This window comes from Chionomys nivalis, chromosome 8 (assembly GCF_950005125.1).
Source record: "Chionomys nivalis chromosome 8, mChiNiv1.1, whole genome shotgun sequence".
NCBI lineage: Eukaryota > Metazoa > Chordata > Mammalia > Rodentia > Cricetidae > Chionomys > Chionomys nivalis.
Window position 1 is genome coordinate 33,373,768 of NC_080093.1, and position 15,850 is coordinate 33,389,617.

The 15,850-nt window shown below is 44.4% G+C and overlaps 1 protein-coding gene across 2 annotated transcripts in view; it reads right to left on the reverse strand.

The window, feature by feature from the left end:
• The window catches only part of Dock8 (dedicator of cytokinesis 8), a 196,684-nt gene that overhangs the window by 113,234 nt on the left and 67,600 nt on the right, over nt 1-15,850 (reverse strand). For both annotated transcript variants that reach the window (XM_057777797.1, XM_057777798.1), the window contains 2 exons: nt 9,906-10,029; nt 8,081-8,290 (listed from right to left, as the gene is read on the reverse strand). In XM_057777797.1, the coding sequence (XP_057633780.1) occupies nt 8,081-8,290; nt 9,906-10,029 (334 nt within the window). The remainder of the gene's footprint in view (nt 1-8,080; nt 8,291-9,905; nt 10,030-15,850) is intronic.

Consider the following 15,850-nt stretch of genomic DNA (forward strand, 5'->3'; position numbering starts at 1 on the left):
TTCAATTTCCGTCCATTTGTATGCAAAATTCAAGAAGTCATTGTTTTTTACTGCTGAGTAGTACTCTAATATGTATATATTCCATACTTTCTTCATCCATTCTTCCACTGAAGGACATCTAGGTTGTTTCCAGGTTCTGGCAATTACAAACAATGCTGCTATGAACATAGTTGAGCATATACTTTTGTTGTATGTTTGGGCATCTCTTGGGTATATTCCCAATAGTGGTATTGCTGGGTCAAGAGGTAGGTTGAACCCGACTTTCCTGAGAAACCGCCACACTGCTTTCCAAAGTGGTTGCACAAGTTTGCATTCCCACCAGCAATGGATGAGAGTGCCCCTTTCTCCACAACCTCTCCAGCAGAGGCTATCATTGGTGTTTTTGATTTTAGCCATTCTGACCGGTGTAAGATGGTATCTTAATGTTGTCTTGATTTGCATTTCCCTGATTGCTAAGGAAGTTGAGCATGATCTTAAGTGACTTTTGGCCATTTGAACTTCTTCTGTTGAAAAGTCTCTGTTCAGCTCAGTGCCCCATTTTATAATTGGATTGATTAACCTTTTACGGTCTACTTTCTTGAGTTCTTTGTATATTTTGGATATCAGACCTTTGTCAGTTGCGGGGTTGGTGAAGATCTTCTCCCAGTCAGTGGGTTGCCTTTCTGTCTTAGTGACAGTGTCCTTTGCTTTACAGAAGCTTCTCAGTCTCAGGAGGTCCCATTTATTCAATGATGTCCTTAGTGTTTGTGCTGCTGGGGTTGTACGTAGGAAGTGTTCTCCTGTGCCCATGTGTTGTAGAGTACTTCCCACTTTCTCTTCTATCAGATTCAGTGTGTTTGGACTAATATTGAGGTCTTTAATCCATTTGGACTTGAGTTTTGTGCATGGTGATATATATGGATCTATTTTCATTCTTCTACAGATTGACTTCCAGTTTTGCCAGCACAATTTGTTGAAGATGCTCTCTTTTTTCCATTGTATACTTTTAGCTCCTTTATCGAAAATCAGGTGTTCATAGGTTTGTGGGCTAAAGTCAGGGTCTTCTATTCTATTCCATTGGTCGACTTCTCTGTTTTTATGCCAGTACCAAGCCGTTTTCAGTACTGTAGCTCTGTAATAGAGTTTGAAGTCAGGGATGGTAATGCCTCCAGACAATCCTTTATTGTATAAGATTGTTTTGGCTATCCTGGGTTTTTTGTTTTTCCATATAAAGTTGATTATTGTCTTCTCCAGATCTGTGAAGAATTTTGATGGGATTTTGATGGGGATTGCGTTGAATCTATAGATTGCTTTTGGTAGAATTGCCATTTTTACTATGTTGATCCTCCCAATCCAAGAGCAAGGGAGGTCCTTCCATTTTCTGGTGTCCTCTTCAATTTCTTTCTTCAAAGACTTAAAGTTCTTGCCAAATAGATCTTTCACTTCCTTGGTCAGAGTTACCCCAAGGTATTTTATGCTATTTGTGGCTATCGTGAAAGGTGATGCTTCTCTGATTTCCCTCTCTGCTTCCTTATCCTTAGTGTATAGGAAGGCAACTGATTTTTTGGAGTTGATTTTGTATCCTGCCACATTACCAAAGGTGTTTATCAGCTGTAGGAGTTCTTTGGTAGAGTTTTTGGGGTCGGTTATGTATACTATCATATCATCTGCAAATAATGAAAGCTTAACTTCTTCCTTTCCAATACGGATCCCCTTGATCCCCTTATGTTGTCTTATTGCTATTGCTAGAACTTCAAGCACTATATTGAAGAGGTATGGAGAGAGTGGACATCCTTGTCGTGTTCCTGATTTTAGTGGGATGGCTTTGAGTTTTTCTCCATTTAATTTAATGTTAGCTGTCGGCTTGCTGTAAATAGCTTTTATTATATTTAGGTATGCCCCTTGTATCCCTAATCTCTCCAAGACCTTTATCATAAAGGAGTGTTGAATTTTGTCGAATGCTTTTTCAGCATCTAATGAAATGATCATATGGTTTTTTTCTTTCAGTTTATTTATATGGTTGATTACATTGATAGATTTGCGTATGTTGAACCAGCCCTGCATCTCTGGAATGAAGCCTACTTGATCATAATGGATAACTTTTCTAATGTGTTCTTGGATTCGGTTTGCCAGTATTTTATTGAGAATTTTTGCGTCGATGTTCATGAGTGAGATAGGCCTGTAATTCTCTTTCTTGGTTGGGTCTTTGTGTGGTTTTGGTATCAGGGTAACTGTAGCTTCATAAAAGGAATTTGGCAATGACTCTTCTGTTTCTATATTGTGAAATACATTAAGAAGTATAGGTATTAGTTCTTCTTGGAAGTTCTGGTAGAATTCTGCATTGAAACCATCTGGCCCTGGGCTTTTTTTGGAAGGGAGATTTTTGATAACTGTTTCTAATTCTTCGCGACTAACAGGTCTATTTAGATCGTTCACCTGGTCTTGGTTTAGGTTTGGTATATGGTACTTATCTAAAAAAGTGTCCATTTCTTTTGCATTTTCCAGTTTTGTGGCATACAGGCTTTTGTAGTAAGATCTAATGATTCTCTGAATTTCCTCTGTGTCTGTGGTTATGTCCCCCTTTTCATTTCTGATCTTATTTATTTGCGTGTTCTCTCTCTGTCGTTTAATTAGTTTGGATAGGGGTTTGTCAATCTTGTTGATTTTCTCCAAGAACCAACTTTTTGTTTCATTGATTCTTTGGACTGTTTTCTGTGTTTCTATTTTGTTGATTTCTGCCCTCAGTTTGATTATTTCCAGTCTTCTACTCCTCCTGGGCGCGTCTGCTTCTTTTTTTTCTAGAGCTTTCAGGTGTGCTGTTAAGTCCCCAATGTATGCTTTCTCCGTTTTCTTTAAGTGGGCACTTAGTGCTATGAACTTTCCTCTTAGCACTGCTTTCATCGTGTCCCATAGGTTTGAGTATGTTGTCTCTTTGTTTTCATTAAATTCAAGGAAGACTTTAATTTCTTTCTTAATTTCTTCCTTGACCCAGGTGTGGTTCAGTAGTTGACTGTTCAGTTTCCATGAGTTTGCCAGCTTTCTGGGGGTAGCTTTGTTGGTGGCTTCTAACTTTAATCCGTGGTGATCTGATAAGACACAGGTGGACACTGATATTTTTTTGTATCTGTGGAGGTTTCCTTTGTTTCCAAGTATGTGGTCAATTTTCGAGAAGGTTCCATGAGCTGCAGAGAAGAAGGTGTATTCTTTCCTATTTGGGTGGAGTGTTCTATAGATGTCTGTTAAGTCCATTTGATTCATTACCTCCAACAATTCTCTTAATTCTCTATTAGTTTTCTGTCTGATTGACCTGTCCATTGGTGAGAGAGGTGTGTTGAAGTCTCCTACTACTAGTGTGTGTGATTTGATGTCTGCCTTGAGTTTTAGCAATATTTCTTTTACATAAGTGGGTGCTTTTATATTAGGGGCATAGATATTCAGGATTGAGACTTCATCCTGCTGAATCGTTCCTGTTATGAGTATAAAGTGTCCCTCTCGATCTCTTCTGATTGATTTTAGTTTGAAGTCAGTTTTGTTAGAAATTAGTATGGCCACACCTGCTTTTTTCTTAGGACCATTTGCTTGAAAAACCTTTTCCCAACCCTTTACTCTGAGTAGATGCCTGTCTTTGTGGTTGAGATGAGTTTCTTGCAAACAGCAGACTGTTGGATCCTGTTTTCGTATCCAATCTCTTAGCCTGTGCCTTTTTATTGGTGAATTGAGACCATTAATATTAAGTGATATTAATGACCAGTGGTTGTTAACTCCGGTTATTCTTACTGCTTTTGGTAGAAGAGTTTGTGTGTCTCCCTTCTTTGAGTTGTGCTGTTGAAGGGTCGCTAGATGCCTGGGTTATTGTAGGCAGTGTTGGCAATGTTGGATTCCTTGGGTTGTGATTTTCCTTCTATTACTTTCTGTAGGGCTGGATTTGTGGCAACGTATTGTTTAAATTTGTTCTTATCCTGGAATGTCTTGTTTTCTCCATTGATAGTGAACGATAGCTTGGCTGGGTATAGTAGTTTGGGTTTGCATCCATGGTCTCTTAGTTTCTGTAGTACCTCTATCCAGGACCTTCTGGCTTTCATGGTTTCCATAGAGAAGTCAGGTGTAAGTCTGATCGGTTTACCTTTATAAGTTACTTGGCCTTTTTCCTTTGCAGCTCTTAATATTCTTTCTTTAATCTGTATATTTTGTGTTTTGATTATTATATGGCGAGGGGACGTTTTTTTTTGATCCAGTCTGTTTGGTGTTCTGTATGCTTCTTGAATATTCAAAGGAATATCTTTCTTTATGTTGGGGAAGTTTTCTTCCATAATTTTGTTAAAAATGTTTTCTGGACCTTTGAGCTGTGCCTCTTCTCCTTCTTCTATCCCTATTATTCTTAGGTTTGGTCTTTTTATTGTGTCCCATATTTCCTGAATGTTTTGTGATGAGAATTTGTTGGTTTTGGTGTTTTCTTTGATCAGTCCGTTTATTTTCTCTATGTTGTCTTCAGAATCTGAGATTCTTTCTTCTATCTCTTGTATTCTATTGATTATGCTTGTTTCTGTAGTCTCTGCTCGTTGACCTATATTTGCCATATCCAGCTGGTCCTCAGTTTGTGTTTTCTTCCTTGCTTCCATTTCAGTTTTCAATTCTTGGACTGTTTCCATTACCTGTTTGATCGTTTTTTCTTGGCTTCCCAGGGTATCATTTACGTATTTACTCATTTCTTCAAACTTTTTGTTATACTTCTCATCCATTTCTATGAGGGCGTTTTTTACATGTTGTTTAAGGGACTCTATTGCTTTCAAAAAGTCAGTTTTTTCCTCTTCTCCTGTGATAGGGTGTTCAAGTCCTTGTGTTGTAAGATCATTGGGTTCTGGTGTTTTCATGTTGTTTTTCAGATTGTTGGGTGAATTCTTGCCTTGGCGTCTGCCCATCTCCTCTTACCGATGCTATCTATTGGGTTTGATTTAATTGTAGCGGGGCAATCTGTTCTCAGTGCAGGCTTCACTGTTTCTTGCCCGCACTATCCTGTATCCAGTGCCTCCGCCGCCTGGGCCTGCCTGCCGGTGCCTACGCCACCTGGGCCTGCCTGCGCGCCGGTGCTTCCGCCGCCTAGGCCTGCCTGCCGGGCCTGACTGTCGGTGCCTCCGCCACCCGGGCCTGCCTGCACGCCGGTGCCTCTGCCGCCCGGACTTGCCTGCGTGCTGGTGCCTCCGCCGCCCGGGCCTGTCTGTGCGCCGGTGCTTCCGCTGCCTAGGCCTGCCTGCCGGGCCTGACTGCCGATGCCTCCGCCACCCGGGCCTGCCTGCACACCGGTGCCTCTGCCGCCAGGACTTGCCTGCGTGCTGGTGCCTCCGCTGCCCGGGCCTGCCTGCCTGGAACTAGCTCTTGTAGACCAGGCTGGCCTCGAACTCACAGAGATCCGCCTGCCTCTGCCTCCCAAGTGCTGGGATTAAAGGCGTGCGCCACCACCGCCCGGCCAGCCGAGACTATTTTTATTAACAACTTCATATATACTAACTTATCACTAATTGTGGTCATCATACAGTAAAATAAGTCAGTAAAATACAGTGCTCCAGTTTAATTGAAACTTTTTATCTTCTGATCAATCTTTTTCTCCTATCTGTATACCCACGAGTCTTGGTTACTTCCTGTCTATGAAACACGTTTTATACACCCCATATAAGAAAGATACTTTCTCTTTGTGTGTGTGTGTGTACTTTTAGGTGTCTTCCTCACTACCTTATTTTTGAGTGAAAGTTTCCCACTGAACCTGGAGCCCCCAGGATCCCTCTATCTCTGCTCTCAGAACTGGAGTTGCAGACACATGCCACAGTGTGCCGTGTTTATGCAGGCGCTGGGCAGCAGGCACTTTACCCAATGAGCAGTCTCCCTGGCCCTGAGATACTCACTGATTTATTTAATGGTGAGCGATCCTTTTTCAATTCATCAGATTGCTCTCTAATTTTTCCACTTATTTATATTTTGTGTGTGCTGGGGGCGTGAGGTGGTGGAGGTCAGAGAACAGCCTTTGGGAGTTGGTTCTCTCACTCTATTGTATGGGTTCCGGGGACCAAACTCTGGTCATCTGTCTTGGTGACACGCACCATTGCCCACTGCTCCGTATTTCTGGTCCCAAGATATTTACTTTTAATCTGCTTCAGAGCACTTGAGGCTCCACACAAAACTGCAACTAAGATAAGAAACCAAGGTGGCTGGAAAACAAGGATAAGATGAGAGGAGCAACTCTGGCTGGTGGGAACCAGAGTCGTGAGGGACCCAAATGGAAGCTACCATGCTGGCTGGTGGGAATCAGAGCTGGGAGGGACCTAAATGGAAGCTACCATGCTGGCTGGTGGGAATCAGAGCTGGGAGGGACCTAAATGGAAGCTACCATGCTGGCTGGTGGGAATCAGAGTCGTGAGGGACCCAAATGGAAGCTACCATGCTGGCTGGTGGGAATCAGAGTCGTGAGGGACCCAAATGGAAGCTACCATGCTGGCTGGTGGGAATCAGAGTCGTGAGGGACCCAAATGGAAGCTACCATGCTGGCTGGTGGGAATCAGAGTCGTGAGGGACCCAAATGGAAGCTACCATGCTGGCTGGTGGGAATCAGAGCTGGGAGGGACCTAAATGGAAGCTACCATGCTGGCTGGTGGGAATCAGAGCTGGGAGGGACCTAAATGGAAGCTACCATGCTGGCTGGTGGGAATCAGAGTCGTGAGGGACCCAAATGGAAGCTACCATGCTGGCTGGTGGGAATCAGAGTCGTGAGGGACCCAAATGGAAGCTACCATGCTGGCTGGTGGGAATCAGAGTCGTGAGGGACCCAAATGGAAGCTACCATGCTGGCTGGTGGGAATCAGAGTCGTGAGGGACCTAAATGGAAGTTGCCAGTGGCTGGTGGGAATCAGAGATGTGACTGTAGGTGAGGAATTCTAAGGGCTTGAGGGATATTTCCCCCTCACATCCTCCTAAGGGTGGGGCTGGATGACGAGCTGCTCACTGTCCTGTAGGACACTGCCACAGTGGACTTGATGCTCATCTCCTTCCTGTCGCTTCGTGCTGTCCCCTCAGAGATCAATGGGAAGTGAATGGGTCCCAGCACAGGGAGAGGTTAGGCTTTCTAACGTTTTCTTGGTCTGGGGACCAAATTTCAAAGACATACATCCATAGACAGGCGCGTTATGTTTTATGCAAAATTTCCTCAAGTCTTATTAATTTTTAATGTTTGGGCGTGCAGGTTTGTATGTGTACACCTGGGCGTGTGTGTGCCACAAAGGGCGTGTGGAGGTCAGAGGACAACTTTGTGGAGTCGGTTCTCTCCCACCACCTTTAAGTGAATCCTGGGGTTCAAACTCGGGTCTCCAGGCTTGCAAGGCAAGCACTTTGTCCACTGAGCCATCTCGCCAGCCCCCAGGTCTTGGTTCTTGCAATTGAACCTTCTGTAAAACGTGAGCAGCAGAGATAAAGAAGCTAGCTGTCTGTTGTGGCAAGACCTGGACGTGTAGGGGACCTGACAAGCAAAGATGAAGGCTGAAAACATCATACAAAACAAGGAGCCGAAACACAGAACACATCCAACGATGGCCACCTCTCTCGTCATCTAAAGTGCTCCAGCAAGTGACTGCAGGCAATGTCTAAGTTGCTCTGGGCCAACTTCAGTAAATACAGAGGTGGGAAAACAGGATTCTAAAGCTTCATGCACTGGGAACATGACTGATTATCTCTGTCCAAATTATGTTCAAAGCCGGTATTTCCACATGCTCACTGGGGGGAAAATCTTAACACCAAGCTTTGAGTAATATGTGCTTCTGATGGATTAGTGTGAAACACATCCCCAGATAACTGGGTGGTTGGCTCTGAGCGAGGCTCTGTATACAGGACCCTTGAAATGTTTAGAGGGTTAAAGTGCTATGAAAATTCTAGTTATTGTTATAAGAATCCCATCAGTATGATGATCAGTAAGTGGTTCTGCTATGACACAAGTGTGCCCACGTGTAAAACAGAGTCACACAGTAAGCATCCTGCCAGTCAGTCACACACTGCTCCATAGTGGCAGAGAGCAGAAAAGCACACCGATTTTCTATTCTCCCCTACAGGAACCTGCACCCACCTCGTCCACAGATGGATACAGGGCAAAGAGCTCAGCCTGTCGATTGGTCTTGCGGGCCTCCTCTTTCTCCTTCTCAAAGTCGTCAGCACTCAGCTGCAGCAGGTTTTCCAGTCGCTCATCAGGCTGCAAGCTGCGGAGGTCGAAGTCACAAGTAGTGAGGGGGCCCTTCCCAGACACATCACACAGCACGTTTAAGCGGCGGGGTCCTGTCTGTTAGAGAAAACAATTGACCTTCATGAGGGTCTAGGGGCACCAATGAGAACTAGGCTCAGGGACAATTCATGACTGCTTATAGCTGGGGTCTATAGAATCTCAGCCCTCAAGGAGTTTTGTTGTTGGTGGTGGTGGTTTGGTTTGAACAAACTAAGGACTTGACACAACTGGTTCTGGCTTCCTGGTGGGACTATCCTGAAGTGAGATTCTCTTTCCCTGGAAGCATACATTATTCATCAGTTGGATAAGCCAGTCCTGGGCAAGGATTTGAAATGAAATGAAGCTCACATCTATCTCAGCCTGGAGCCAAACAGAGTTGTGACAAGGGGTAGCATAAAGAGCCTGGACTGTGAACAGAGGGACCTTTTTCTAATCAATTTCAGAACCTGGGTTTTGAGGCAAGAAAATAAAATAAACTCTAAGGAGTCTTCAAAAATGCATATATATTCTAAAGCTAAGCGTCAAGCTTACAAGTACAGATATATGGGATTGGGGTACACTTAGCCACTACAGCAGACCCTGTCTGAGACTGGGTGCCTCCCACAAGTAACTACAGGACTTCAGTAATGGTTAGAGGAGCAAACACCAACCAAGAAAAACTGCCTTGGCTATTCAAGCAACAGTTTACAGCTTCAGATGAATGGGAACTCATTCATCTCTGTTTGCTTTCTGACCTATAACGTGAGCCCGAGGGACTAGCACACCATCACTGAAAATAACATGTTTGGATTATTGCTAGCTCTTGTACATTTATGCTGTATATAGCATAAAAGACATCTCAGTCATCTTTTGGTAGAGTTAAGCCCACTCATACTGTAGTACAACTGTCCTCATTGTCCATCGTCATGATTCTTTTCATCTTGCAAAACTGAAACTCTACACCCACTAAACAGTAACTCTCCAGACCTCCGCTGTCGCTAGGCAACCACATTTGATGCTCCACTCTTCCACAGTGGATAGCTGGATTGCTTCCATCTTTTGGCTACTTGGAGCAATGCTTCTGTGGACATGGGTGTATACAGCATGGAATCATGAAGTAACCATTTTATGAAAATAATGGCAACGGCAATAATAGTAGCCAGCATTTATTGGGTAGTGGCATTGTTGGCATTAGTGGTATAAGTGAAGCTGGTCTCATTCAAAAATCTTTACACATTCTGACTCACTCCTCAAGTAGCCTCATGACACTTAGTGCCATCCTTGGTTTCCAGGGAAGAAAACTATAATCCAGAAGGTTAATGACAGAGCCTGGGGACAGGGAGGTGGTGTGAAGGGATCAATAAGAAAGGTTAGGCAATCTGACAGTGACGGCTTTGAACCACCCTGGCTCTCACAGGGAGGGGTCCACCGTAGGTCCCTCCCCCAACTACAGGCCCTTCACTTTTTCCATCTTAATCACTGTGCTTTGGGGTTTCTGTCTGAATACTGATTTCTGAAGACACAAACCAATTTGAGGAAAACAGCCACTGACTCAGACAGTAGAGTTCCTCCTACTTGAATGTTCTACAAGTCTTACATTTATTCTAGTTTTTTTTTTAAAAAAAAAAATGACAGCATGCTTTGGGCAGAGCCAGCCTGTCACCTGGCAACCATGTTTGTTGATAGGAAATACCTGAGTGGCCGGTTCACTGCACTCCAAAGTTTCTGACTCAAACGTCTGTTTCTGAAGCGTCTTGTGAAAATCTCTCCGTGATCCGGTCTTTTTAAAGCTGCAAAAATCTGAACTTCCTTGGTTTCTTTCATTGTTGATATGATTTGATTTGGAGGGAGATGAGGAGCAGCAGAGAAGGAGAAAGAGGCAAAACATTAGATTAAAAATAAAGTACTGACATAGGGGCGGACCAAGTCGCAGAGCGTTCAACAGAGGACAATTGTAGTGCCTCCGTCTATGCACCCGGCCTCACACAAGACTCTGCTGTAGGGACACAGTCTTGCCTCCTGGCTGGCCCATTATGAAAGGCAGGAATGGCCTGGGAAAAAATGCCACTGTAGAGGTGTGGTCTTTTCAGCTGAGGGGCACTTGGCTCTGAGCTGAAGCTAAACCGTGACCATAGCATAAGAAGCTGAGATAAATCTAGCAATATGGAGAAGCAGCACAGAGAGACTGCAGATAGAAACAGAGGAAGCCATTTCCTCTCCACATCAATGTTCTTGATAGTGAGTAAGAAAAGCAGGACATGGCTAAGGGAAAAACACACAAAGATGATGTACGGACCGACAGTCTGTGCTGACACTCACAGCCCCACTCTTGGAACTTCACTACAACTCTCAAAGGGTTGGGATGGAGGTCAGTGGTAGAGCGCGTACCTAGCAAGCATGAGGCCAAGATTCACGGGTGTGTGTTCCGTTCTTTCTTTCTCCCTCCCTCCCTCCCTCCCTCCCTCCCTCCCTCCCTCCCTCTCTCCTCCTCCTCCTCCTCGTCCTCCTCCTCCTCCTCATCCTCCTCGTCCTCCTCCTCGTCCTCCTCGTCCTCGTCCTCCTCCTCCTCCTCCTCCTCCTCCTCCTCCTCCTCCTCCTCCTTCTTCTTCTTCTTCTTCTCTCTCTCTCTCTCTCTCTCTCTCTCTCTCTCTCTCTCTCTCTCTCTCACACACACACACTATGGAAGGGGTCTAAATTAGAATGGTCAGGGCTATTACTGGAGAATTGAGACCATGATGGGAAAGAAGAGAACTCTTAAGTTGTCATTTCATAACTATAGAAATTAATGTGTATATTCCCCATTTTTATGATGACTGAGAGGCTTCTTGGAAAACACGCGACAAAGTGTATACGCACATAATTGGCGTGCTTTCTGCATTTATTGGACAGACTGCACAGGTGGGTAAAGGGACATGTAATGAGGAGGAATGTATCAGGCAGGTCATGTGACCTACAGGTAAAGGCAGAACTGTAGGAAGCCAGCAACGATCCAAACACAGCTTCATAACTCTCCAAGAGGGAGGGGCGCTGGAGGAGGCGCATGACACACAAGGCAGGCACCAAGGGCATGTTAGTTCATTGTGTTAAGTGAGGAAGCAGGAGATGCCCCAGTGCCTTTGGGAGAGAGGTCAGGACATCTCTAGATTTTACTGTGCTCCGAAGACAATTTGTTTTGAGAAAAAAAAAAAAAGAGAGACAAACAGCCCAGAAGCTCTCTGCAAGATCGGCCTGGCAATTATTCCAAGCCTGCCTTACTATGACCGGCCAGCTTCAGTATGCTCTTGTAATGTCTGTGTCCAGCCCGATCTGCAGTAATAAGGCAGGGTGAAAAGGAGCCTGAATTAGGAACTAAAAAGAAGAAGAAGGAAACAGCAAGAAAAGTGTCTATGTTAATTTCTGATTTGGAGTTCCTAATCAGCTGAAAACAAACACAAATTAAATAATATATATATGTCAGATTATTCAAAAGCATCAATGGTGAAAGTATCTCTGGAGATGTTTTAAACAGTTTCTTGGATATAATAACTATCTGGACTATTTCAGAGAATTCTTTTGGTTCTAGTTGCTCAGAGGTTGCAAAAGAAGAGTGGATTATAACTGAGCAACATTTATTTATAAAATTTACTCTCTTTAACAGATTTCTTTGGGAGGAGACCTAGTCTGGGATTTTTCAAGTCTGCCAAATTCTTGGAAGTTATTCTTATCCATGTAACTCTAGGGGGCCACATGGAGGGGGACAGCAGGCCTTCTTGTTGCATAAAAGAAAAAAAAAGTGGCAAGATGGCTCAACGGGTGCTGCTTGCCACCGAGGCGTACGGCTTGAGGAGGAGCAACTCCTGCAAGTCATCTTCTCATCTCCGTGTACACAAACACCCACACTCACAAATAAACAGCAAGTAAATAAATATCGCCCAGGGGGATCTAGTCCATGCCTCACCCACTTGTCCACACTGTGGGTGGTCTAATTCCCGGGAAAGGGGAACAATCTAACGGAAGTAGTGGCAAAGATAGGCAAATAAGAACTGTCTTGTAATTAGATCCCAAATGAGAAGGCATGAGACCTGTGGTTACTAGATCTGTAAAGCCCTATGTGGAGCAGTAAAACAAGACTAAATAATAACACCAGCCCCTCAGAAGCAGTGCTAAAGCCACAGTAGTGCCTGTAATTACTTCTTTTAGGACTGTCCCCTCCAAAGGGAACTGATTCAGAAACTCCTTTTCAAGGAACACTTGAGCCATTGGGGGGCGGGGGAAGGGGGAGAAAGGCAGCCGACCTAAAGGCCTGAGGTGCAGCCACATTAATAACTAGGACTACGTTAGCTTGCCTCTTCCCCCAACTCATAAATTACACCTATTTCTAAGAGTGCTAACTTATAAACATGCAAACACACACATATATGTGCAAGCACACACTAGCACACAGCACAACACCCAAGCACAGGCATGTACCTGCCTTCATCATTTTCAGGGCATGTCTCTCTGCCTGTTTCTTCACAGGGTGAGGAACGGACATGGGTAAATCGCAGGGATCTTTCCTGAATTGAATTTGTGATTTGATGATAAAAACTCTACATTCTTACAAACTATAGGAAATAAAATCCAATTTGCCCTTCTAAAGACCCTTTTGAGGACACAGAATGTATGTCTTTTTTTCTGTTTCATGCAAATAGATGCCCCCACTCCTTCCATTTTGTTGGACTGTCTTGTGGAGTTCTTTATAAGGACCTCGAAGGCATTGACAAACCAATCAGTTAGAGGTTGATGTTAAAGTTCATTTCGTAACATAGACACTTTAACCTGATAGTGATGTCAGCCTTTGTGACTTTTGCCACCGAAAGCAGTAAGACTAGCGTGTCCATGTTGGAGTAAACTTTTCTCCCCTTCCTCACACCCTTTAGAACCTACTCCCCATCTCAGACAGTCACAGCGCTCCCCTAGGAAGCAGGGCTAATGCTGGCTGGGGAGAAGCACGGGCTGGCAAGCTTAAGAGGTGACTCATTCCAGAAGGGCCAGCATGGAAGAAGCCACCACTGAGTAGGTCCTAAGACAGCTGGCTCAGTGCCTCTGGCTACAGGCATCCCAGCCTACTCACCCCACCCTGGCAACTGACTTAAACCAAGCCAAGTTCCCAGTGAACCTGTGTGCAGACTGGAGAAAGATGGGAAAGTAGGCAGACTGAGAGAAAAACAGTCCGCACGAAATGAGAGCGGCCTGCAGCTTCCCCGGAGAACCACAAGCTTTGTCTTAAACACCCTTAAACACTCAGGAACACCCGCAGACAAAGGACTTCATGAAACTATTCATTTTACAGTCAATGTGCAGCAGGCAGAATCTGGGTCTTGGTGGGGAGGGCCTGAGTTCAGATGCTGGATCCTTATGAACCAGTCAAGAGAGACAGATCTGGGCACGGGGCCTCGTGTCTCTGAGCCACAGTTTCCTTGGTGTAGAAAAGAGGACACCTGAAGCTCATTTTAAGGGTCAATTGTGAAGATCAGAGAATAATTGTGTCCTGTTTTTCTCCCTCCCCTCCCTTCTCCTCCTGTTTCTCACTCTCCCCTTCCTTTCTTCTTCCTATACAATTAGCTGCTAAAAGCTTAAGGTTTATTAGAACGAGGTAGCCATCATGTCTCAGAGAGAAAAGAAGTCCAGAATTGGAACTTGAATCCAGGATAGGGTAAGGGATGCATTTATCATGAAAGTGCTGCCTGCACGGAGTGGTGAATCGTAGCCCAAATGGTGCAAGGAATAGGTAAGAACACAGGCAGCCTGGCACATGATCATCACCAAGCTTGAGTCTCGGTGATTTATTTATAAATAAATAATATTTATATTTTATATGCAATTATATTTATATGATATATCACAATATATAATAAATATAAATATTTATTTATAAATAAAGAAGCATTTATAAAAGAAGGGACACCTGACATGACTTGGGCTTGGTGACAAGGCTCCATCCTGTGGCGAATCATCCTGGTGCTGGGTCAGCACAAGATAAAGAGGTTCACCCAGGCAGGAATGGCATGCCTGGGGTCAGAACCAGACTAGGAGGATGACAGATACTGGGGTAGAGGAGAGTGTGGGCAATGGTTCCACATAGGAGAATCAAACAACTAGAAACATGAAAGACATGGGAGCTACATTTTGCCAGAGAAAGGAGAGAAGAAACGAAAAGAAGACTAGAGCAGACACCATGAAGTTGGATGTACAGGCCAACAAGAAGTCATGGTTTTCATTCTGTTCAGTGAAAGGACTGGAGGAGCCAGGCCTCAGCAAAAACGAGCATGCTTTGCACGTGCAGCGTGGCTGCTGAGCACAACTGTCCACGGAGGCACTCACACGTGCAGCGTGGCTGCTGTGCACTCCTGTCCACTGAGGCACTCACAATGCAGCGTGGCTGCTGAGCACTCCTGTCCACTGAGGCACTCACAATGCAGCGTGGCTGCTGAGCACTCCTGTCCACTGAGGCACTCACAATGCAGTGTGGCTGCTGAGCGCTCCTGTCCACTGAGGCACAGTAGCATCTGAGAGCCATGACTAACTCTGGGGAAGGAAGGAAAAACCTAATAATTTTTTAATCTCACTGGAATATTGTGAGTCAGAGAGCAAGGATGTCTTCAATGATGGCTGGGGCCATGTAAAAAAGATGTGTCAGTCAAAGAGACTGAAACCAGGCAACCTGAAGACCATGTAAACATCAAAATAAACAAGAGACATGAGTCAAATCATTCACTAAAACAGGAAATTATAGCTCCATATTGATAGAAATAAAGTGAAGATTTGATGACGAAAGGGATACTAACAAACCCAAAGAGGGGAGCAGTCTATAAAATGGCTGGCCATAATCTCAGAAGGCAGAAGAATCCACACCGAGAAGGTCCTCCAGCATGACCAAGACTAATGACATGTCTTAGTGCAGTGTGTAATTTGGAACTGGATTCTTTTGCTTTCCAAAGAATATCCTTCAGCCATTTGATGAAAACTGAAATCTGAGGGTTAAATGGTAATGAAATATTGATATTAATTTTTAGAATGTGGGGATTATATGGCAACTGTAACGGAAAATGTGCTTGTCTGTAGCAATTACACACTAACGTAGGTGGGGTAATGGGAAAAGCAGGTCAGGGGCTTGATCCCCCACGGATAATGGTTCAGAAGAGCTCTTGGTTTATGTTCAGAAGTTTTCTCTAAATTTGAGGTTGTCTCTAAAAAAAGGAAATTAATGTATCAGGCACCTGGCACTGCAGTAAAAATTACTGGGCTCCAATCAGGTCTGTTTTACCAAGCCATGCACCAATTCTCCAGCTGCTGTGAGCATGAAACTTGTCCACCCATCTTTCCTTCCTGTCCCCCGTGCCAACCCTATTACTTTGGCTCCATGATGGCTATAAAGATAAAAATCAGAACACAATAGTTTCTCTCTTCAGGCAGTTTTACACACAAAACTGTTGCAGCCCAAGGCCAACTATGATCTGAGACCCCCATCCTTAGTAGGCTCCTCTCCAGGTTTTTTCTAAAGACTCATCCTTAAGGACCACATGCATCTGAATCCCTACCCCAGGTTCTGCTTCTAGGAAAGCAACAAAGACAGTAACATGCCAGTTTTTTTCATTAGCATCAGTGACAATACTGTCC